This window comes from Medicago truncatula, chromosome 7 (genome assembly GCF_003473485.1).
Source record: "Medicago truncatula cultivar Jemalong A17 chromosome 7, MtrunA17r5.0-ANR, whole genome shotgun sequence".
In the NCBI taxonomy this organism is placed as follows: domain Eukaryota; kingdom Viridiplantae; phylum Streptophyta; class Magnoliopsida; order Fabales; family Fabaceae; genus Medicago; species Medicago truncatula.
The window spans coordinates 2,334,854-2,361,022 of NC_053048.1; the positions used below are offsets into that span (position 1 = coordinate 2,334,854).

The 26,169-nt window shown below is 36.9% G+C and overlaps 1 protein-coding gene and 1 pseudogene across 1 annotated transcript; both read right to left on the bottom strand.

The window, feature by feature from the left end:
* Window positions 1–10,882: 10,882 nt before the first annotated feature.
* LOC120576908 (receptor-like protein 7) lies at window positions 10,883–12,418 on the bottom strand. The gene has a single exon (XM_039827565.1). The coding sequence runs from the start codon at window positions 12,416–12,418 to the stop codon at window positions 10,883–10,885; it is 1,536 nt and encodes a 511-aa protein (XP_039683499.1).
* A 1,567-nt stretch (window positions 12,419–13,985) lies between these two features.
* LOC120576784 (V-type proton ATPase subunit d1-like) lies at window positions 13,986–25,682 on the bottom strand (annotated as a pseudogene).
* Window positions 25,683–26,169: the final 487 nt, after the last annotated feature.

Consider the following 26,169-nt stretch of genomic DNA (forward strand, 5'->3'; position numbering starts at 1 on the left):
GCAAATTATTTCATTTTTGTTTTACTCTTGATTTGAAAAACGTTTTTGGTGGTGCAGGGTAGAATCCTCATATAATGAAGAAATTAATTAAATATTGCATGATCTTTATTGCTTTTGGAGTAAAAGTAACTAGCAGAAAACGAAGACTATATATAACAATTCAATTCAATTCACCCATTTGGGGTTGGCCTAGTGGTTGGCTTGGGATCTTGGAGTTTGCTCCTCCAGAGGTCTCAGGTTCGATTCCCTCTGGAGCCAATTTCGGTGGGCTAAGTCCATACAGAGCTTGCTCTGGCTTTAAATGGGGCCCCCGCAAGTGGGCGGTGGGATTGGTCCCTCGGATTAGTCGATTCATGATCGGATACCGAGTTTTCAAAAAAATTCAATTCAATTCAAAGCACGCTCTTTCGAACAACCTTTATTGCTTTTACATACAAAGGAAACTCTTACAATATGCAATTACAAGAACAGAAGGAAACTAAAACAAATAAGAACATAAATAGAGAGGACTAATATCTTTATTGCATTCGACTCACAAGACCCTTTTAAACCATAACATAAAAACAACTCATTAATGTCTCTTAAAAATCTTATTAACCAAAATTATAACTGAAACGCTAAGGCAATCTCTATACCATGCAAATACCTGCAGAAAGTAAGTGTTTCCCAATGCCACTCCAGCAACAAGTCCACCGCCATATCCAATCAGAACTACTGTCCAGTATAATTCAATGAAAGATTTTGAGTCGTCATCATCATCATCATCAGAAGTAGAAGGCCCTGCAGGATCTATACACTTCTTTAACAGCTGATCCCCACACAGACCTTGGTTACCCTCAAATGAATCACCTTTGAATGTAGAAAACTGATTATTTTGTGGTATAGGACCTGTGAGATTGTTAAAGGACACATTTAAGTACTCCAAAAAGGTGATTTCTGCCAACTGTTCGGGAATTTTCCCTGAAAGACTGTTGAGAGAAAGATCTAGTGCTTCAAGGTTTGAAAGCTTCCCTAAGGAAGATGGAATGCTGCCAATAAGATTGTTATTCGACAAGTTGAGCAAAACAAGACCCTTCAACTCGTCTATGATTTGTGGTATTTCTCCACTGATTTTGTTGCTTGAAATATCAATGGCTATCAAGCTGTAAAACTCTTGAAGCTTCTCATAAACCCTGTCCATCCCTTTGCTTGACATTGTGAAAGTAAGAAACTTATTTGTTGTCACATGATAATGTCTATTGTTCAACCTCGAGTAAAATAACTTTTCCTCGTATTGTAACTGACTTGGGTTGGAAGTTTTCATTGCTTTCCATCTAAGGATCATTTCTGATGGAAAATTTCCAGAGAAATCATTGTGAGAAAGGTCAATGATATGAAGCTTTGTAAATGTGCATGTCATGTTTCCAGGGCACCTAATGACTCCATGAAATTCATTGTTACGTAAAGATAATACCTTCAACTCATTTTTCCAGGGCTTGTGATTTGCCAGATATAGTTACTTGCCTTTTGTTTCAATCTCATTTTTGCATGAACCGCCCTTTCGGGTTTTCGGCTCATCGAGACGCTTATTCTTGCCTGAGTTGCGTACAATCTCAGCGAGCTTTTTCATATTTGTTTTTTTTTTGTCCCTTATTTTTGCCTGGATCGCCCTTTCGGGTTTTCGATCCACCGGAAAGCGCATTTTTGCCTAGGCCGCCCTTTCGGGTTTTCGACCTACCACGCTGTTCTTTTCATATTTCTAGGCAAAGTATTTCTTGACTATATCGGCATTCACTGGATTTGGAAGTTCTACACCATCCATGTGTGTAAGGATTAAAGCACCACCGGAGAAGGCCTTCTTGACAACATAAGGACCTTCATAGTTAGGCGTCCACTTGCCCCTTGGGTCGGGTTGCTGGCTTACCCTCCTTTTCAATACAAGTTCCCCTACCTTGAATTCTCGAGGATGGACTTTCTTGTCAAAAGCAGTCTTCATTCTTGCTTGATATGACTGTCCACGAGCCATGGCATCCATACGTTTTTCCTCAATCAAATTCAACTGATCATACCGGCTTTGGCACCATTCAGCCTCAGATAACTTTGCTTCCATGATCACACGGAGAGATGGGATCTCCACTTCCAAAGGAAGAACTGCTTCCATACCATATACAAGAGAGAAAGGGGTTGCCCCAGTTGAACTGCGCACAGTAGTACGGTAGCCATGCAGAGCATAGGGTAACATCTCATGCCAGTCCTTGTAAGTGGTTACCATCTTCTGGACAATCCTCTTGATATTCTTGTTGGCGGCCTCAACTGCACCATTCATCTGAGGTCTATAGGGAGAAGAGTTATGATGCTCGATTTTGAATTCTTCACAAAGAGCTTGCACCACATTGTTGTTCAGGTTGGTACCATTGTCGGTAATAATCTTGCTGGGAACACCATATCGACAGATGATGTTGTTCTTGATGAACTTAGCTACCACTTGCTTGGTCACATTGGTATAAGATGCTGCTTCAACCCATTTGGTGAAGTAGTCAATTGCCACTAAGATGAAACGATGACCATTTGAAGCCTTCGGTTCAATTCTTCCAATCATGTCGATGCCCCACATTGAAAACGGCCATGGGGATGAAATAACATTGAGAGCGTGCGGAGGCACATGAATCTTATCAGCATAGATTTGACATTTGTGGCACTTTCTGGCATACTGGTAGCAATCATGCTCCATGGTCATCCAGTAGTAACCTGCTCGTAACAACTTCCTTGACATAGTATGCCCTGTAGCATGGGTCCCGAAGGTACCGTCATGTACATCATGCATTAACTGCTCTGCTTCATGTTCATCAACACATCTTAACAATACCATGTCATAGTTTCTCTTGTACAGAATATCTCCATCTAACAGGAATCTACTGGCCAATCTTCTCAGGGTCTTCTTATCTTGTTTGGAAGCACCCGGCGGATACTCACGGCTCAGCAAGAACTGTTTGATGTCGTAGTACCAGGGTTTATAGTCAACCACATTTTCACCAGCCTGATCGATCACATCCCCAATAGCAAACACATGTGAAGGTCTTTCAAGGCGTTGCACTTTGATTATTGGCACATCATTCCAATGGTTTACTCGGAACATGGAGGATAGAGTAGCAAGAGCATCAGCCATTTGGTTCTCATCACGAGGAATATGGTGCAGCTCAACCTTTGTAAAATATGTCAGCAAACGTCTAGCATAATCACGATAAGGAATCAACTTAGCATGGTGGGTCTCCCATTCACCCTTTATCTGATTGATGACGAGCGCAGAATCTCCATAGATGTCGAGGTGTTTGATTCTCATGTCAATTGCTTCCTCGATCCCAAAGATACATGCTTCGTATTCAGCCATGTTGTTTGTACATTCGAACAGAATCCGGGCTGTAAAAGGAATGTGATGCCCTTGCGGGGATACAATGATTGCCCCAATTCCTTTACCATAAGCATTGACAGCACCATCAAAGACTAAACCCCACTTGCTATTGGGATCTGGACCTTCACCAATCAACGGTTCTTCGCAGTCTTTTGATTTCAAATACATGATCTCTTCATCGGGGAAATCAAACTCAATTGGTTGGTAATCATCAAGAGGTTGGTAGGCAAGATGATCGGCAAGAATGCTACCTTTGATTGCCTTTTGAGTTTTGAACACAATATCATATTCAGACAAAAGCATCTGCCAGCGTGCAATCTTCCCAGTAACAACAGCTTTCTCAAAGATATACTTTATCGGATCCATTCTGGATATCAACCAAGTTGTATGATTCACCAAATAATGACGCAGGCGTTTAGCGGCCCAGGCCAAAGCACAACAAGTCTTCTCAAGCATTGTATACCGAGTTTCACAATCGGTGAACTTCTTGCTTAGATAGTAGATAGCATGTTCTTTCTTTCCAGTCTCATCTTGTTGACCAATTACGCATCCCATGGATTCATCAAATACTGCCAAATACATAATCAAAGGTCTTCCTTCCACGGGTGGGACAAGGATAGGTGGTTCCAGCAGGTAATTCTTGATGCTATCAAAAGCTTCTTGACATTCATCATTCCATACAATAGGTTGATTCTTTCTGAGTAGCTTGAAGATCGGCCCGCAGGTTGCGGTCATGTGAGATATGAATCGGGAGATGTAATTCAAACGTCCGAGGAAACCTCTGACTTGCTTCTCGGTATGTGGAGCTGGCATTTCTCGGATGGCCCGGACTTTATCAGGATCGACTTCAATGCCTTTTTGGCTGACAATGAAGCCTAATAACTTCCCGGATCTGACGCCGAATGTACATTTGTTGGGATTCAATCGAAGCTTGTATTTTCTCAACCTTTCGAACATCTTTGTCAAATATTCAACATGTTGCTCCTCATCTGTTGACTTTACAATCATGTCGTCCACATATACTTCGACTTCTTTGTGAATCATGTCATGAAACAGAGTAGTCATCCCTCTTTGGTAGGTGGCACCAGCATTTATTAAGCCGAATGGCATCACTTTATAGCAGAAAGTACCCCATGGAGTGATAAAAGACGTCTTTTCCCTATCTTCAGGAGACATTTTGATCTGATTGTAACCGGAGAAACCATCCATGAAGGAGAACACCTTAGACTGAGCAGTATTATCAACGAGCACATCAATATGAGGTAATGGAAAGTTGTCTTTTGGACTAGCTTTGTTCAGGTCTCTGAAGTCAACACACATCCGGACTTTACCATCCTTCTTTGGCACAGGTACAATATTGGCAACCCATTCAGGGTACTCAACTGTCATGAGGAAACCCGCATCAATTTGTTTTTGAACCTCGCTCTTAATCTTGAGAGCCATATCTAGATGAGTCCTTCTCAATTTCTGCCTGACGGGAGGACATTCAGGCTTGGTGGGGATCCGATGCTCCACAATCATAGGATCTAGACCTGGCATATCTTCATACGACCATGCAAAAATATCCGGATATTCCCGGAGGAGTTGGATGATCTTCTTTTTAACCCCTTCCTCTAGAGCAGCACCGATCTTGATCTCTTGCTTGTTTTCCTCGGTACCTATGTTGATAAGCTCAATCTCTTCCTGGTGAGGCTGAATGGCTTTCTTTTCTTGCTCAAGTAACCGAGTGATCTCATATGGTATGTCATCACCTTCCTCATCTTCGGCCTCATACACTGGGAATTCAAAATTCGGAGGGAATGCAGGGTTACTGTGCCCAACGGGTTTATTATAGTTTAATCTGCGTAAAATGGTTGGATGATTTTAGAAAGGGGTTTTTTATGCAGATTTTTGAAATTAATAAGAAAAATACAGATGTTTTGGTTTTTTCTGGCATTACCATTATTTCCAAGGAAAAAAGGCACTAAAAAAAAGCAGCCGTGAAAGAAACGACAATTTTTTTTTTTATCAACGGCAATGCCGAAACAAACATGCCCTTACAGAAAATATCACTCTCGCTTTGGGCAGAGCGAGAGGATTGTTATTTTGAAAAACAAAAGCACTAAAGCAACAAGACACATTACTCGGAAACATGCATGATTGAAGGAATGATGATGGCATCCCAATTTCTCGCAATGCCTCCTGGTATAACAAACATAGGCCTATGATCAAATCCAGTCGCCTTTTCAGTAATTGCATTGACAAACCCAGCACTGTAGAAGGTTCCTGTGGAGACTCCTGAAGTTGGGGAATATCCGAGACCCTCTTTGTGCTTATTCTCAAGGAGTTGTATTAACTTGCCCCAGCCAGCAGCTTGTCCTTCTTGGATGTCATTGACAGTTAGATAATTGTCGTTCATCAGGCTCTGGATGTCATTCTGAACAACGTAGCAACCCCAAGGATTATGGAAGCATTCTGGGCAACTGGCATGATCATGGTCAAACAGAGAGGCTTGGCATAATTTGATGTGTAGTGGCACCAGAGGAGTTGTAACATTACGGACGTCCAGTCCGGGAGCTTCCTCATATACCTCAATCATGTTCACAGCAGCGTGATTTGGAAGAGGGTTGTCGAGGACATGAGGGACGTTGTTCTCAAAAGTCAACTTTCCTTGGTTAATGAGCTTCTTCACAATGTATTTCAAAGCATAGCATCCTTCGACATCATGACCCAGAGCACCTTGATGGAAATCACATTTGAGGTCAGACCGGAACCTGGGAGGTAACGGATCAGGTGGAGGCTTCCCCTGTCTGATTGTGCAGTGCCCTCTGAGAAGTAGAGTCGGGAGCAACTCAGCATATATCATTGGTATCAGAGGAAAGGTAGGTCTAGCTTGTTGCTGCTGTCGTTGTTGGTGAACCGGTGGATGATTGTTCCTGGGCGGCTAGCAGAGCAGTCATGGTGTCATTGGCCTTAGCCAATTCTTCCCTCAGAGAAGTTAACTCGGTACGGAGCTGAACATTTTCTTCTTCCATAGCTACCAAATTCTTCTTTCTGTACAATCTAGTCCGATGGATTCTGTCAGGTTCGTAGATTTTTCGAGCACGAGCCACCTTTTGAACTGCGGCAGAAGAACCAGGAGGCAGTGAGCACTTGGAAGCTTTTGTGATTGATGAATGATGCATATGATGCATGATATGTACAAATGCAAATGCAAAAATGACTCTTTTTGTCATCGAAGGGTTTTTTAGACAAATCAGAAACTTTGTAAACATTATTTAACAAGATCTCAATAGCGTTCATATCCACAAAGCTGTCAAGATTCGGAAAGAGAATGAGCCCATAGATAAGCAATGCAAGAATAGCCTCGAGTGCGTCCTGACAAGTAGCTTCGAGATTAGCTTGCTCAAGTAGATACTTGGAAGTGAACCCTCGGATGTGAGACTTGGTAGTAAGATGCTTGGAGACATCAGAAGTCTTGAGATAGGGATCCTTGGCAATGACCAGAGGAGTAAGAGAAGTCCCGGGACCGGTGAAAGGCGTCTTCTCGGCTATAGGTAAACCCACTAGATTGGAGTAAGCCTCGAGAGTAGGAACCAACTGGAAGTCCGGGAAAGTGAAGCAACGGAAGCTCGGATCATAAAATTGCACTAGAGTGTGCACTAGCTTCTCTTCCACATCGGTTCGGAGCAAAGTAAGCAATCCCCCATACCGGAGTCGGAACCCTGTTTGACTCTTGACCTTGAGTGCCAACTCTCTTAAACTGACCAAATCCACTTCCTTGAACTTGTAGCACTTAGTCTTCTTCATACCTGTGATTATTTACAAAAATTTCCATTTGTTTAAGCCCTTCGATGAATGCATGAAAAATGTTTATGTATGAATGCATGTATGCATGATTGTGTTGTTTAGTTACAAAGAACAAGGTGGGTTGAGATTCAAAGTAACAGGGCCACGGATGGACACGGCGTCCGGTGAACTAAGGCTTTGGATAGTAGTAACCAAGGTTCTAACACAGTTCCCAAACTGCAACCTCTCTCACATATATCATGGTAGTACAGGACGACACCCGTTCCATGATTATTTGTGAGAAGGTCTAGTTTGAGTGTAGTATCGCGTGACGACTAAAGTTTGAGACAACACTCAATTTAGCCACCGCACTACGTCCTAAAAGGCTAGGATGGGTTTGGTAACTACGGTTCATAGCTTCGTCGAACAATTGAAAGTGAAGTGCCTAAGCATGACAACACACGCCGACAATATCACCTTCAAAATGCCTCAGCTATGTGAGATTGATCGCATAATCCAATACACGAGGCAACCCCCGGATCGAATTGTCGATTATATCTCTACCTAAACATAAGTTCACTCAGCCCGGGTATAGGACTTTTGATATTCTCACCCCACACGTCAAATGAAAGTAAACAAAATTTTCACATGTATGAATAATAAAGTAAAACATAAGCAAAAAGAAAACTAGGTGTGACCCGCTCTAAGAAAAAAAAGTCCCCAGTGAAGTCGCCATTTCTGTTATCGCGATTTCGGGTGTCAAGCCATTGATTGGACTTGAACCTTTCAATCCTCGATGTTCTCTATTTTTTTTGGGGAAAGGTAAATGGAGAGAAACCCTTAAAAAGTTCTAGGTTCGGGGGTCGATTTCGTTACGGGAAGGTGTTAGGCACCCGTCGCGACTATAGTATCCTATAGGAACCGTTTTCTAATTTTGCCTATGCTTTACTTTTTATATTTATGAAAGGAATGTTGTTTATCAAGAATGGAGGGAGAGATAGTTGAGTTTGATTTTATTTAAAAAATGATTTTTGAAGAGGAGGAGAGAAGCCGTAAGGCATAGAAGAAAAATGTCGAATTTGATCTTTATTTTTATTTCACAAAAAGGCATTGGAGTTTTGACTCCAAAGTTTGTTTGAAAAAATTTAGCCTATTTCGAAGAAGAAATTTCACTAGGCGTCGAATTCCTAAACATACACCTAAATCGATAATCATGCAACGTGTGTGCGAGTGTCGGTGCTTGTGTCGGTGTACATTATTAGAGATAATCCATAGTCCGTTACATTTTGTCCTAGTATACATTCTATGGTCTTGCGAAAATTAAAAGAAAGCTAAACTAAAATTATTACAAGCCATTTGACATAGAAATAAAAGTGGGAAGAAACCAAACTAATGGAGATAGTGGTGAAATGGAGAAATACTCATGAAATGAATGGAACAAAAGAAGTGAGATGATTAGTAAAATAAAGCATAGAATAAAAGAAGTGCACAAAAAATATTAAGAGGAAAGACATAAAAGAAACTAATAAAGTGACAAAATGTGCATGAAAATGGTTATAAGGCTCTAGCATATGTATGACCCATAATCCCTTCATTATGGCATTTTTAGAAGTCTTGCTTTGTGCCATAATGTGGAAAAAAAAATGGGACATATTTGATGCTAAAGTTTATGGCACACTTTCAAAATATTTTGGCACTTTATTTACTAGTAAAAATGCATACTAATTGCAAGACAAGAAGGGAAATGAAATTGAGATACACAAGCAGCAAGTTAAACATGTAATCAGCAACAAACTTATCACAAAATTGCATCCCAAAAATTCATATCACATGTCAACATTTCATGAGGAATACACTACTAAAAAATGCACAAATTTATGTCTAAATACACTAATTAACCAAGAAATATCACATGCTTTTTTTTATCATTTTAAAACCATTGAGAAGTATAAAAAAAACATGAAAATACATCAAGAAACATGTGATAATTTTTGGAGATTTTTTAGAGAAAATTTAAGCATGCAGAGGTTCAAACAGCAAAGAAATATGGTGCAGATAGCAAGAAAAAATAGCAAAAAAAGACAAAGAAAGGCCCAAACCCAAGTCTAAAGATCTGGAAGCACAGGAAGCGTTGGATTAATCTGAAGGTTGAGAAAGAAAGGGAAGAACTGAAAATAAACCGGACCGGTTCAGAGTTCTATATAAGTGATTTGATTCCGGTTTTTTTCATTTCCTCCTTTCCTTTCTCTTTCTTCTTTCTTCTAGAGAGAGAAGCTCTCCCCTCTCTCTAGAAACACGGTGCCGGCGATGAAGAGGGAGGTGGCGGCCGACCCTAGCGCCGCCGCGCCGGAATTTTTCTCTTTTTTTTTTTTTTTAAATTTTATACCAAAAGTTTCGTTTCCTCCTCCTCTACTCAAATCCGGTGCTAGTTTTAAAAAGGGGTGAGAGATTCGTCGTAGATCTACGTTTGAACTTTCGGAATTTTTTCACTCTTTTTGTAAAAAAAAACTTACGGATCTAGATATCCTTTTCGCTCTAGAGTCCGAATCCGGCCTCAAAATTTCAAAAATCCGAACGTACAAGCCTAGATCTACAAATCTTGATTCGTAACAAACTTTTCACATGTGTATATGCGCGAAAACGAGGGAAAAAAGTGTTACCGTCGTCGTGAAACGGAGAAAAAAAATCCGAGCCTCCTCTTCTCTCCGCCGCGCGCGCGCGGATTTGCTCCGGTGGTGCCGCTTTTGCTCGAAAATCCGGTACGGATTTGGTGTTGGTGTGATGATTCGCGGTGGTTTTGAATGATTCCGGTTCGGATTTGTTGATTTTGTGATGATTTGAGTTGGTTTTGAGTGAATCCGGTTCGGATTTGTTGATTTTGTGAAGATTTCTTCTTGGTGTTCTTGGAGAATTTTTGGTGATTTTCTGTTTTGGATCTAACTGATTTTGGAGAGAGAAAGAAATTTCTGTTTTTGTGATGTGACTGATTCTGATTTTTTTTATTTGGATCTGACCCATCTATTTATAGCCTGCCATGTGTATTTGTGGGCCAATGAGAAAATGCCATCTGGACTGGGACTGAAGTGTGCGAAAATTCTGGACAAAAATGCCCCTGGGACCTTTTCTGCAAAAAAAAATAATAAAAAAGGACTGGACAGCAATTAAAAATGGACAAAAAAAATGAAAATTAAAAGGTTTTGGACTAAATTGTGATTTAAAAATAAAATTGAACTAAAAAAAGTAATTTTGACAAACGTAAAGTGAAACTAAAATTAAAATCAACAAAAGGACTAAAACGAACCAATTACTGACATGAGGTATTTTAAAATACCTCCCTGTCGAAATATTAATAGGAAAAGACCAAAATGCCCCTAGAGACTAAACTGACTCAAACTGACTCAGATGCAATTTTTGAAATGATTTTTAAACAAAGACTCAACAATGATTTGTACAGACAAGTTGAAAAGACTCAGAGGCAAACACAGGGACTAAAATGGGTTCCACTGCAGGAAATGACCAAAATACCCTTTTGTATGATTTTTGAAATAAAATGCAAGAAAAGTGATGCGACGTTTCAGAGAGTTCTTAAATGACTTGTAACATCAGAAAAGACAGAGGCAGTAAAATATGTTTAAAAAAAGAGTAAAGATTCAGAGTAAAATAACAGAGAACTGACAAGTATCAGTGTTACAAAAGAAATTTGAACGAGTATTTTTAGGTCCAAAATCAGGGTATAACAAGACTCATGAGTGACTTGAGATTGCATATGGATGGGGATATTTCTCCTGTCAATGAATTTTGAGAAACATCTAAGTTTTTTAGACTTGCTTTCTTCCACAACCAATTGGGTAGCGATGTTATATTGTTGTTTGACAACATAAGAGATTCCAGATCATCCAGATATCTTATATATGTTGGAATCTCAACTAAATTGCATGAATCCAATTGTAAGATTTGAATACGAGAATCGGTCATATTTGAAGAACTTTTCCCACTATACAATGACAGTTTGTTGAATGATAAATCTAGAAAAACTAGCTTTCTGAGCTTCAGAAACGTGTCAAGCTCTAGCTTTCCATGCAAAAAATTAGAGCGTAGGTTCAAGCATGCTAAATTGGAATGATTCATTATCCATGATGGAATTTGACCCTTTATATTGCAATCTGTTGCATCTAAATAGTGTAGCTGGGTGAGATTTGCAAAAGATAATGGGATGGTTTCGATATTAAATTCATTCAAACCAACAGCCAAGACACTTAGCTTGTTAAGATTTGCCAAGGATGTAGAGGGGTCCCCCCTAAATTTGTTATCTCTAAGGTATATCTCCGTGAGTTGTGTGAGGTTTCCAATTGAAGAAGGAATATACCCAGAAAAATGGCAATGTGGAACTGATAGGATAATCAAAGAACTAAGATTTCGAATGGATACTGGGAGTGTGCCATAGAAACCTGTTTTGTCAAGTAGTAAGTTGGTGAGTGAACTAGATTGAAACTCAGGCAAACTACCATTGAGATTTGGATTATATCCCAAATCCAAAATTTTCAAGTTTGGAAGATGTAATACTCCAACTGGAAATTCGCCATACAGCTCAGAATTGTAAAGAGATAGTTTTTTCAACGAAGTTAGATTTGTGAGTGTGTTTGGTAAAGTAGATGAAATAGTCACAAAACTAAGAAAAAGGATCTCGAGTTTTGTTGAGTTTTGAATTATGCTTTTGAGAATGGACAATTTGAGTTGCAGCAGATTTTCTGTCGCCATGAAGCCTAGATCAAGAGACAACAACTTAGACAACTGTGAAACTTGTGGTGGAATTTCTCCGGAAAATAAACTACGAGAAAGGTTCAGAAATTTTAGTTGTGAAAGCTCGCCTATCTTGGATGGGATTTGAGAGTAATTGAAGTCATTGTCAGAAAGATCAAGAACTCGAAGGTGCACAAGGCGAAAGAGACTGCTATTTGCATCCATTGTACCATAGATTTGGCTGCTCCTAAGATCGACGTGAATCACATGATCTGTGCGCTCATGACATTTAATGCCATCCCATGAGCAGCAATCTGTGCTGGAATTCCAAGATGCTATTTTTGGAGAACCATGGGCTAAGTTATTGATGACAAAGCCTTCCTTAAATTGCAACAAGGCATGGCTTTCATCACCATGACACTTTGGATGAATTTGAGGAAAACATGTAGTAAATGTGAAAGAGAAAAGTGAATAAAGGAAAAGAAATTTTAGTAACAAAACAAGAGACCTGACAAACACCATTTTATCTTCCACATATTTCATTTTCTGTCCATTTATGGTTTTCGCTTTCTAATTTCAGTACATTTGTCTCTATTTGACTCAGCAATTTCCTCTGATTTTCTTCCTACTTGCAATTTTGGAAAACAATTTAATATTTTGACTTAGTCAATTATTCCTGTGCAATTTTATTTCGTATTAGACAACAATTTGTTTTTCCCTTTCATATACTCAATATTTTATTATTTGGTTGTATGCATAAAAACTTTAATCTAGAACTGACTATCAATTTTAAGGCATTGGAGCCTTCCATGCATTACCAAGAAGGCTACATCATTAAATACTAAATTGCTTTTATTATCTTTGAGATTTCATCTTAATTGTTGATAATGATATTTCCAACGAAATGAGTTAAGTTTTCACGTTCACAACAAAAACAACATGAAATTTTATAAGGATAATGATTTTTTAGTGCAAAACACCTTAAACGAAATTCAACGAAGAGTTATAACATTAGTTTTGTTTCCATCCATCCATCCATGTATTCCTTTAAATGGAACTATTTTAGTATTATTTTTAATTAAAAAAATAATTTTGATCGTAACTACCCCGTGTATTCCGTAAACTGGGTGTAAAGTTATTAGCTTCAAATTAAAAAGGTACAAGTATAGTGCATCCCTTGCACACATTCGTCACTTTTCGCACAAAAAGTTTTGCACCATATATCATTGTCCTTTTTATAATTGTAAATTGGATATCCAAAAATCGATCCAATCTAAACATTTAGTTGGATCAGATTTTTGTCACAACAAATTTCTTAATCCCTAATATGCATCATTGAGAGATTTTTTTGAAGGAATGCATAATTGAGAGATGTTATGCATCATTGAGAGATAATCACCAAAGTTTCAAATTATGAGAAATCTTTAGTACAATTCCATGTATTCTCTGGTGAACTAAAAAATGCTTAGATTAGATGGCACGAGTCTATTCTAACTTCATCAAGGTCCTGGGTTCGAATCTAGCTATGTTTGGGCATGCAGTGTTAAAAACTTTAGGGAGAGTTTTCCTCCCATTTGGGGGAGGATTAGTCTTCTTCGAAGTTTCGCGCGTGAAAGATACCCAGTTTACACACAAAAAATGTATTCTCTGGTGAAAATATGGGAGATTAATTTCTTAGTAGTGAAGGCAACGTGAAAGAAAAGTAGCATAGCATCCCAATAATTCTAGCATATCTCCCTAGTGTGGTATATGCAAGGACTATAGCATAGTTCACTAGTTGTATTTGCCCTCTGAAAAAATGTGGTAATCTTCCTACTCCTTGGCCCTTTGAAAGACATTAAGAAAGCAATACCTACTTGCTTAGACCAATCTGTCAAAGTTTATTCCATATGAAAATTTATTACAAATATCACAATTCACAACATTCAAATTCAATATAAGCGTTTTTAAATCTGAACATAATTTAATCAAATTTGACAAATGATCTCCCATCTATATTACAGAAGATTTCACCAGCATAAGATTTATTTGTATCACAATCTTCTAACCAGTGACTGTCTAGTACAAGCCATAACAATGAGTAATTAGACTAAAATATAAATACAACACTGTCATGAACTCTCGACTTTTGATGCTGAGCCACACATTCTGAAATCCACATAAGATTTCTGATCTCCTGCTCCCTTAACCTCATATAGGCGAAGAACACAACATAGTGAAACTGAAAACATAGTCAAATTAGGATGGCTTAGTGATGAATAAGATATAAGAACACTATACGAAAACATTTATAATTAAGCAAATGAATTTCCTTCCAGCTTAATATTATGATATTCTGAACTGTTAAAAAAACAAACCTGTTGCTCAAATGCTAAGCAATTCTTCTTGACTTCCTCCTCATAGATTTCCTTCCTTGTCAAGCATCTGACTCTCTCCATACGATAACTTATCAAAGATGGATTGATAAGGAGGGCATTTTTCCATAACAGCACGAACCTACACGAGCAACCATTTAAGAGAATTAAGGCTCAAAAAGCAATACTAAAAGAAATAAACTAGAAATCAATTGATGTTATGGACAACTATTATAATTCTCAAGTATTTCAGGGCCGGTGCCAGCAAGAAATTGGCAGCCAAAAGCAACTAAAAATACAAATGAAGTAACAGGCAATCGATGAAAGTTCTCAAAAAATGAAATGAAAGTTTCAAAGAGAGGTTAAGGTCATACAACAGAACTTAAACCAAGGATAAGAGGAATAATATAGTTGCAACATATTACATTGACATGGCTACTAATTTAGAAACAACTCTACCACCCTAAGAAACACAAATTGAAAGACGGAAAACACAGACAGCAAGTTATGGTAATATTCACAGCCCTCCTATCGGCCTCAAAAGCTAGAAGGTCAGACATTATCTCAGCAGTAGCACCACCAAGTTTCTGTTTGTGAATAACATTGAAGACGTTGATGAAAGTCAGGGGGAAATCACAAGGGAATACAAATAAATAGCTGACAAAAAAGAGAGTTGGACACTTCACCTGACAAAAAAGAGAGTTGGACACTTCACCTGACAAAATCTGTAAAAGTCTTCAAGGTATGCCTTGTAAAGAGTGTTCCTCATTATTTTGATGTTCATGTCATCCAAGTCCTGAAAATTAACCAAAACCATGAGCACATACATCAAAAAAATAAACCAATTTCATATAAACATATTAGGTTAAAACGGAAATTATAAACTATTAAAGTCAGTGATGCCATTGCATATAATATCAAAGTATTGTCTTCCAGTGCCTTTCAGTTTTTGATAATTTTACATTACATTTTTTTATTACAATCTTTTTTTCTTACAACAAACAATCTATATTGTATAATAATTAGAGGGTAGATATAGATAATTTTCAGTTTCTGCAATAGAACAACAATTCTATCATGTGACCATATCTGCAGAGTAAAAATGAAAATACATTCATTTCAGATTTTCTTACACACACAATAATGATTTGAGAAAATGAAAGGAATGAAATATAACTGCATGTCCGACACCAAACACGTTTTAAATCTGAAGTTTCTGGTGTTACATAGACTTGTGCTTCTAGTAAATACACTGACAGAGCAAACAGAAAATGCAAAGTTCAGATACATGATATATTCTAAAAATGTTGACAACGGTTCTGTAGCTTGGCATGGCATATGCTTGACAATGGTTTTGGATGGTACTACATCATATCATTGAGTATACACCCTTGTACTAATAATACACTGAAAATTGAATAAATAATTTAGGAAATGTTTATAATTATTAAACAATCAATTAATCAAGAAACGATAATGTTGAGAACAAATTGAGATCAAATTAATCCGAAAAACAAAAATGCCAAGTTATGGAGATAAGGATCCTAGAAGAGACATGCATCTTGATGTCATCCTAACGCTGTTAATACGCTTATCTCTTTGTTCTTTAAAGCAAATATTCTACCATTAGATTTCAGCATAATGTTAGAGGGTTTTGGGTTACCATATGTTCAGTACGAAGTTTCCACTGTCGTTTACAAGTAACTAATCTCCGTAGAAAAACTTGTGGTCAAACAAAGTGAGTTATGAATCAAAATAAAGTGGGTCAATCAAGTGTTTCACATATCAATATAAATTTTTTGGATTCTTAGTTTAGCCACAATTTTATGAATTTAATTTCACGTTTTCTTTCAAATTCAATTTGTTTTAGGCTGCAACCTAAAGAGATCTATCTACCTTGTTTGATTTCTCAACACTATCGGATTCAGACCGCTAGGCACATTACTCATTTTGCTTCTTCTTATGTTTATGCATTGATGATTACTTTTTTATTTACTACTTTATTCAGAGGCATATATCAATTACTAAATTGGACCGAAGTTAAGCACCTTTAATCAGTAAAGGAGACAGTCATTTATTTGTTTCTTTTTCTTCCTAATTGGCTTAATCCCTTCACTTATAGACTCTCTTGATATCCTTATACATTTAATGTAGAAATTGATTAAATATTGCATCATCTAGAATGACTTCAATGTTGGAGTAAAAATAACTAGCAGGAAAAGAACACTATAAATAACAATTCAATTATAGGCCACTAGAATTATACTTTTTGGGTTTTGAGATTAAACCTCATTGAAATACCAAAATATAATTCAAAGAATGCTCTTGCTATAAATACATAGAGTTTTTGGTGTTCAAACAACCTTTAGTTCATAATATTATAAGAACAAAAGGAAACTAAAGCAAATAGAGAGGACTTAGATGTTTATTGCTTTGAAACTCCAGCAAAAAGTCCACCGCCATACCCAATCGGAACTGCTTTCCGTTCTACCCTGAACGAATGTTGAGAGAAAGATCTAGTGCTTCAAGGTTAGTTGTTTGAGAAGTTGAGCAAAACGAAACCTTTCAAGTCGCCTATGACTTTTGGTATCTCATGGAGCTTTCTAGTTGAGCAAAGCTTGCATGATTATTTTTCCTTGAAATATCAATTGCAATTGTAGTGCAAAACTCTTGGAGCCTATCTAGATGATGAAGTCTTCCTTATTGATTCAAAAAGATAAAGTCTTCCTTAAATTGCAACAAGGTATGGCTTCATCTATACGACACTTTGGTTGAATTAAAGGAAAAACATGTAGTAATTATGAAAGAGAACAATGAGTAAAGGAAAAGAAACTGGACTAAAAAAACAAGAGACCACAGAAACACCATTCTATCTTAATCTTTTAAACTGAAACATTGAGATAAAATACTAGGCATATATTATTGATAATAATTTTCAGGGATGTTCATCAAACTGATTAGGATTAAGTAGGACTTCTTCGTTCCGATTTTCACAATTTAATTGCAGAACTATTTTGTTTTTGTTAGGTTAAATTGCTTATAGTCAATATTCTTTGTGTTCTACTTTGCCTCTCTCAGTCATCAATGGAAAATACTTTTGCTCCTTCATGAATGTCATAATTTTTTTTCATTACTGGAAAATATTTTTGCTACTTCAAGAAAGGCTGTAAATTGATAACTTAAGGCATATAAGTTGTGGTAAAAGGAAACTAAAACAAATAAGAACCATACAAAGGAAACTCTTACAATATGCAATTACAAGAAAACTCTTACAATATGCAATTACAAGAACAGAAGATAACTCTTACAATATGCAATTACAATTATAATTGCTTTTACATAAAATGGAAGACTAAGATGTTTATTGAGTTTGGACCCAAAAAAACACTCACTTATGTCTCTTAAAAATCTTATTAAGCAAAATTATAACTGAAACGCCAAGGTAATCTCTATACCATGTGTGAGAGTTAACTTAAAATCAGAATTCTGGAGTATCGCGCCACGATTGGTGAAGCAAAATTCTGAGGAAGTTTCTGGAAATTTCGTACCACGATGGCTCCGTATCGTGGCACGATGGTCGCGCTGAAGATATTTTTAAAACGTATTTTTTAGCAAGATTTGTTTCAGTTTTTTAAGGGTTACTCTCCACTATAAATACAAGCCTTGAAAAACAAGGTTTAGAAGCCAACATACAAACTAGGGTTTATAGAGATTTTCTCTTGGCAACAACTCTAGGGTTGGGATTGTTGTTGATTCACCTTGGACAAAACACTATTAGGATTGAGTCTCTTGGTCACGGGAAGAGGCTGGGACTTGGGTAGAATTAGGTTTGAAGACTGATTCTTGTAACTCAATATCTCTTTGTAAAGAAACTCATATCATTATAGTGGATCGGAGAGCTGCTCTCTCCCCCAGACTAGGTCATCATTAGACCGAATTGGGTAAACAAATTCTTGTGTTCATCTTCTTCTTCCTTTTATCTCTTGCTGTTTTACTTTTGTTTGGATTAATTGCTATCCACTTGATTTGATTGCTTGGTATTAATTTGCTCCACACATCAAGTTTATATTGGTGTGTTTCTCAACGAATTCACAACACCATGCAAATACCTGCAGAAAGTAAGTGTTTCCCAATGCCACTCCAGCAACAAGTCCACCGCCATATCCAATCAGAACTACTGTCCAGTATAATTCAATGAAAGATTTTGAGTCGTCATCATCATCATCAGAAGTAGAAGGCCCTGCAGGATCTATACACTTCTTTAACAGCTGATCCCCACCTTTGAATGTAGAAAACTGATTATTTTGTGGTATAGGACCTGTAAGATTGTTAAATGACACATTTAAGTATTCCAAAAAGGTGATTTGTGCCAACTGTTGGGGAATTTTCCCTGAAAGACTGTTGAGAGAAAGATCTAGTGCTTCAAGGTTTGAAAGCTTCCCTAAGGAAGATGGAATGCTGCCAATAAGCATATTATTTGACAAGTTTAGCAAAACAAGACCCTTTAATTCGCCTATCATTTGTGGTATCTCTCCGCTGATTTTGTTGCTTGAAATATCAATGGCTATCAAGCTGTAAAATTTTTGAAGCTTCTCATAAACCCTGGCCAGTCCTTTGTTTGACATTGTGAAAGAATAAAACTTTTCTTCTAACGTATGATATTTTCCTGCATAGTTCGATCTTAAGTAAGACTCGGTACTGTAACTGACTTGCATTGGAAGTATTCATTGCTTTCCAACTTTGGATCATTTCTGTTGGAAAACTGCCAGAGAAATCATTGTGAGAAAGGTCAAGAATGTGAAGTATGGAAAATGTGCATGTCATGTTGCCAGAGCACCTAATGTCTCCATGGAATTCATTGTTACTTAAAGACAATACCTTCAACTCGGGTAACTCTCCCATCCAGAATGGAAATGAATCATTGATGTTGTTATAACTAACATCAAAGAATTCCAGCCTTCTATTGTTGACCAAAGCCCTTGGCAACTGACCCTGCAGATTGTTGTTGCTAAGATCAATCTGTTGAAGGGAATTTCCTATCATGTATGTTTGAGGAATGAGGCCAGATAATTTATTCCCTTTTAGATCCAGACTTTATAAATATTGGCTAAAGTTCCCTAGACATGAAGGAACATTGCCGCTTAAGTTGTTGAACGATAAATCAAGTTGTGTGAGTGATTTGAGATTGCATATGGATGGGGATATTTCTCCTGTCAATGAATTGTGGTTAGTGAGTGTATTTAATGCTTGAATTCCAAGATGTTGTTTTTGGATAACTGAGAGGGTAATGTTTGTCTTTTTAATATTAGTGAGTGTATTTAATGCTTAACATTTGTTTACGATGCTGTATTTGTAAAAATATTCAAAAAACTTACATTAATTAATAATTATATTGGTTAAGATGTTTTTTGGTTTTTCTTCTTATAATAAGGACACGAGAGAGTATTTATTTGTTCCTATTCCTTCCCAATTGGCGTAAGCCCTTCTATTTGAGACTCTCTTGATAACATTTATATAGAAACATAGGACAGGAAAGTCATAACCATAGGAGAGAGATGTAGACCTTATTGATGCACATGAAGTAACTTTGTGTATTAAATGAAAAGAATGGTAAATCGACGTACTTGAGTTTCATATTTATAGGACTCTATGACACTCATCATTTGTAACTCAAATCTGAATTACAACTAATTTACAACCAATGAGGCAGGGACATCTCTAGCATTAGCCGTGTCGCGGTGTCCAGCACACATCGGTGTCTGATACTCATACCGATGTCCTAAAATAGTTTTTATTTTTTATTTTTGCTTTGACACTTCTTTCGAGTTCTTTGCTAATGCTCACAACCAAATCATCCCTTCATTTCTTTTTTCTGTTAAAAGAAAATTGAATATAGGGCACCTGAGATAAATAGAGTGTTGGGTTTACGTGCTCCTGAGGTTATTAATGTTCAAAGAAGAAGAACACTACATGAATTGCCACACTTTGATGGCTGGGATGATCTTGTGTCTGGGTTTCAAATCTGAAATGCCACTCAAGAAGGTATTTACACTACTATCAATCTTGTATGAAAATGAAGTGATTAGTTCTGGTGAGTTAATTGCTTCAAACTTTAAGGAAATCGTGGATTCCAAACATACTACACTACACTGGGACATAACTGTCTGATAAATCTGCTTTGTGAACAAGAGAAGGTTCAAGTAGAAGCAAATGATATTTTTGTGAATTCAAAGGAGCCTATTAAATGACAAAGCAATGTTGGTTTATGAAATGTACATGCAAGAAGGAAGGACGAAATCAAAGGGCACATGAGGAGAAACCTCAGATGATGGAGGAGGATCCTATTTCACAAGCTCCACATAATCATCCCGCCCACCTATTCTTGAAGATTATATGTATGTGATGCGATGTGATGGAAAACTAGGCTCAGGATGCTTCTTCTCAACTATACATTGACCCTCTTTACTTTTCTCAATGATTCACGGAGGCAGCCAACCAACACCGCTAGAGACCTCGTAGAGGAAATGCTTAACAGAGGTTTGGGATTGAAGAGAATATGAGAGCCGATATCCATTAGTAGAGGGGCAAGGCAGCTGAGAGAAAAAAAACAATTGCAGGCTGACTTTTACATGGTCAGAGGTGAGGATCATGAGAATTTGGCGCTTGCCCCACCAGAGGATTTCATGTAATCTGGGCACATTGTCTAGCCCATTTTCGATCTTTTATTTTCTTTTCTATTTTCAGTAATTTATTTTGATTTTGAGTTAAAACTAGGTGTTGCAAGTGTTTATTTGGATTTCAGTTGTATTCTCCTATCTTCTGTTCTGCAATGTTCTTATTTATTATTAATGAATTTTCTTGTTTTTCAAATTTACTAGTTTAGTAAAAATCATTTCACCATTAGTACTTCTAAAGTTCATAAGGAGGAAGATCCTTGCATTGATATTCAGCGTTTGGAATGATTAGGTGGCTACAACTTCTGGAAAATCTTAGCTTGTGAGGTTTGAGCCAAAAAAAAATTCAATTTGTTTCTACTTATACAATTGTTCCATGCAACTGTCATTTTTAGAACCTTTGAACTTGCAGCCTTTGTTAAGGAAAACTTAAGCTTTAGGTTAGATCATTTTGGTCAGTGACAAACTGCATAACAAGCCTAGAGACCTTAGGAGATTTTGACCCAATTTCGTGTTGGAGTTAGGCAATGTTATTTTTTTTTTCTATGCTTAATTTCAAGTTTAGGGTTGCAGTTAGAACTAGCAATGTTTATGTTTGGGGTAGGGGTAGCAGAGAACCCAAGAGATCACAATGTTTTTCAATTTTTTTTAAATATTGGACTAATATGTTTATTGCTTTGGACTCATATGACCCTTTTAAGCTATAACATAAAAACAACTCACTAATGTCTCTTAAAAATCTTATTAAGAAATAATGTAAATGAAACGCCAAGGTAATCTCTACACCATTCAAATACCTGCGGAAAGTAAGTGTTTCCCAATGCAAATCCAGCAACAAGTCCACCGCCATATCCAATCAGAAGAACAGTCCAGTCTAATTCAAAGAAAGATTCCGAGTCGTCATCATCAACATCAGAAGTAGAAGGCCCTCCATGATCTATACACTTCTTCAACAACTGATCCCCATACAAACCTTGGTTACCCTCAAATGAATCATCTTTGAATGTAGAAAACTGATTATTTTGTGGTATAGGACCTGTGAGATTGTTAAAGGACACATTTAAGTACTCCAAAAAGGTGATTTCTGCCAACTGTTGGGGAATTTTTCCTGAAAGACTGTTGAGAGAAAGATCTAGTGCTTCAAGGTTTGAAAGATTCCCTAAGGAAGATGGTATGCTGCCAATAAGGTGGTTATTTGACAAGTTGAGTAAAACAAGTCCCTTCAACTCGCCTATAACATGTGGTATCTCTCCACTGATTTTGTTGCTTGAAATATCAATGGCTATTAAGCTGTAGAAATTTTGAAGCTTCTCATAAACCCTTGCAAACCCTTTGTTTGACATTGTGAATGTATAAAACATATTTTGTGTTGTATGAATTGGTCCTGCACTGTTCAATGTCGAGTAAGATTCATACTGTAATTGACTTGTGTTGGTAGTTTTCATTGTTTTCCATCCTTGGATCATTTCTGATGGAAAACTTCCAGAGAATTCATTGTGAGAAAGGTCAATGATGTGAAGCTTGGGAAATGTGCATGTCATGTTGCCAGAGCACCTAATGTCTCCATGGAATGCATTGTTACTTAAAGACAATACCTTCAACTCGGGTAAATCTTTCACCCTGCAGATTGTTGTTGTTGAAATCAATCATCTGAAGGGAACTTCCTATCATGTATGTTTGAGGAATGAGGCCAGACAATTTATTCCCTTTTAGCATTATATTTTCTAAAGATTGGCTAAAGTTACCCAGACATGAAGGAATGTTGCCGCTTAAGTTGTTGATCGATAAATCAAGAGTCACGAGTGATTTGAGATTGCATATGGATGGGGGTATTTCTCCTGTCAATGAATTGTGGGAAACAAGTAAGCTTATTAGACTTGCTTTTTTCCACAACCAATTGGGCAGCAATGTCATATTGTTGTTTGACAACATAAGAAATTCCAGATCAGGCATGTCTCTTATAAATGTTGGAATCTCAACTAAATTGCATGAAGCCAATTGTAAGACTCGAATTTGAGAATCGGTCCTATGGGAAGAACTTTTTCCACTATACAATGACAATTTGTTGAATGATAAATCTAGAAAAACTAGCTTTTTGAGGTTCAGAAATGTGTCAAGCTCTAGCTTTCCATGCAAAAAATTAGAGCGTAGGCTCAAGTAAGCTAAATTTGCTAGATTCATTATCCATGATGGAATTTCACCCTTTATATTGCTATTTGTTGCACCTAGAAGTTCTAGTTGGGTGAGATTTGCAAAAGATAATGGGATGTCACTGCCAATATTGACTGAGGATATATCCAAGGAAGTTAATGATGAGAGCTTACCGACCCATGAGATGGTCTCAATAGTAAATTCATTCCAAGCAACACTCAACATGCTTAGTTGGGTAATATTTGCCAAGGATGCAGAAGGGTCACCCCTAAATTTGTTATTATCAAGGTATATCCCCCTGAGTTGTGTGAGGTTGCCAAGTGAAGTAGGAATATTTCCAAAAAAATGGCATTCTGGAATTGATAGAATAACTAAAGAATTAAGCTTTCCAATGGATACTGGCAGTGCACCAGAGAAACCTGTATGATCAAGTGCTAACCTGGTGAGTGAACTAGACTGAAACTCAGGCAAACTACCATTGAGATTTGGATTATATCTCAAATCCAGAAGTTCCAAGTTTGGAAGATGAAATACTCCAACTGGAAACTCTCCATACAATTCAGAATTGTATAGAGACAGTGCTTTCAACGAAGTTAGATTTGTGAGTGTATCTGGTAAAGTAGATGAAATTGTTACATGACTAAGATGAAGGGTCTCAAGTTTTGTTGAGTTTTGAATTATGCTTTTGAGACTGGATAATTTGAGTTGCAGCAGATTGTCTGTAGCTCTGAAGCCTAGATCAAGAGACAACAACTTGGACAACTGTGAAACTTGTGGTGGAATTTCTCCAGAAAAGAAGCTCAGGGAAAGGTTCAGATGTTTTAATTGTGAAAGCTCACCTATCTTGGATGGGATTTGAGAGTAATTGAAGTCATTGTCAGAAAGATCAAGAACTCGAAGGTGCACAAGGCGAAAGAGACTGCTATTTGCATCCATTGTACCATAGAGTTGGCTGCTACTAAGATCAATGTGAATCACATGGTCTGTGTGCTCATGACATTTAATGCCATCCCATGAGCAACAATCTGTGCTGGAATTCCAAGATGATGTTTTAGGATAACCAAGAAGATCATCAGAGGCTAAGTTATTGATGACAAAGCCTTCCTTAAATTGCAACAAGGCATGGCTTTCATATTGATGACACTTTGGCTGAATTTGAGGAAAACATGTAGTAAATGTGAAAGTGAAAAGTGAATACAGGAAAAGAAATTTTAGTAACAAAGCAAGAGACCTGACAAACACCATTGTATATTTTAATATTTTGAACTGAATGTTTTGGATGAAATGCTAGACACATAGTAAGTGATTCTTATAGTAAATGAAAATGTTTTGTAGTGAATTTGATTATCATTGACCGTGCATTTTGGTTTAGGACTAACATCATAAGTCTATATCTTGGCTCAGCCCATTGGAGAGGCTAACTTGATCAACTCCAAAAATACAAGACTTTGATGTAACATAATATAATCTCTAATCAAATTATGTGGGCCAATCCAATACACAAGGTCTATTTGATGTTTTATCATGTAGTGAGGCTTTCTTATCTTCCACAAATTTCATTTTCTGTCCATTTATGGTTTTTGCCTTCTAATTTCAGTACATTTGTCTCGATTGTTTGACTCAGCAATTTCCTCTAAGTTTCTTGCTACTTGCATCTTTGGAAAACAATTTAATATTTAGACTTAGTCAATTGTTCCAGTGGAATTTTATTATCTCAACATTTTATTATTTGGTTGTATGCATAGAACTTTAATCTAGAACTGAGTATCCATTTAAGAGCTTGCACAAAAATATTGAATATAATTTTAAAAAGTTAAGCATGCGTAATTGAAAAAACTTCAGTTTTATATAATATGTTCAGTAGTAAAAACTTCAGTTTTATCTTGATCTTGTCAAAATGCAGTTTTATCTGTCATTGTTTAGAATCATCCATTAAAATTATATAATAAAAAAATTTGTACAGTCCTAATGTATACTTTTGAAATTTAACAAGTCTTTTCTTTATGTTAAGGTCAGTCTTCTAGAAGTACAGGTTAAGGTCATATAACAACACTTAAATCAAAAATAAGAAAAATAATATAGTTGTAGCATATTACACTGACTTGGATAATAATAACAACAAATTTACCAACCTGAGAAACACAATCTACAAGGTCTAAAGAAGCATACAAATTGAAAGAGGAAAAACACAGTTTATCTAACTATGTATTAACCTAACATATCACACAACTGAGATGCATATCATAGCTGATCAATGTCCTCACAGACAGCAAGTTCCTCATGACCATATGGATAGCTGTTTAAAATAAGTCAACCATTAGTAAAAGAAGTGTCAAAAAGCAGTATATTGATTTTATTTTTCTTTTTTTAAAAATATATAGCTGAAAGATTAGAGCTTACAACAAACCGAAGTTGGAGTACAATTTCCTACGGTCATCTTCGGTAAGCTCAGTACCAATGCTGCACAAAGCGGAAACCATGAGATGCTAGTTATGTGGATGTCCAGATAAACAAAAAGATTATACAAAGACTGGTTAGTAATTTTTACCTAGTTATGGTAATATTAACAGCCCTTCAATCAGCCTCAAAAGCTAGAATGTCGGACATTATCTCAGCAGTAGCACCACCAAGTTTCTGTTTGTGAATAAAATTTAAGTTGATGAAATTCGGGTTAGATGATTTACCTCTGATGTAATGCACTCAGAGAAGTATGGAGCCAGAGGAGTGTCAACAAGAACCAGCCTGTAAAGCTCCCGCATATTCTGAGCAACTGCCAGAGTTGCAATGCTGAGGAGAATCCCACCGAAAAGAAGAAAAAACAGAAGTAAAATCAATATTCTATGTGCCGTAACTAAGGTCTCTTTCTAGGCTAAAAAAAGTTCAATATATATAGGCTCAAAGTCTTTCTAGTTTGGTAATAGAGAAAAAAAAGATATGTAGTTTGATGAATGTCTCTTTCTTTGCATTCCCCTCAATCACAATGCTTTCAAACATCCGTAACTAAGGTTGACTTCAGCCCTGGTGTTAGGAACAAGTACTTGAGCTTTGAAATCAACTTTTATTGGATTGCTTCTTCAAAAAAAAAACTTTTAAT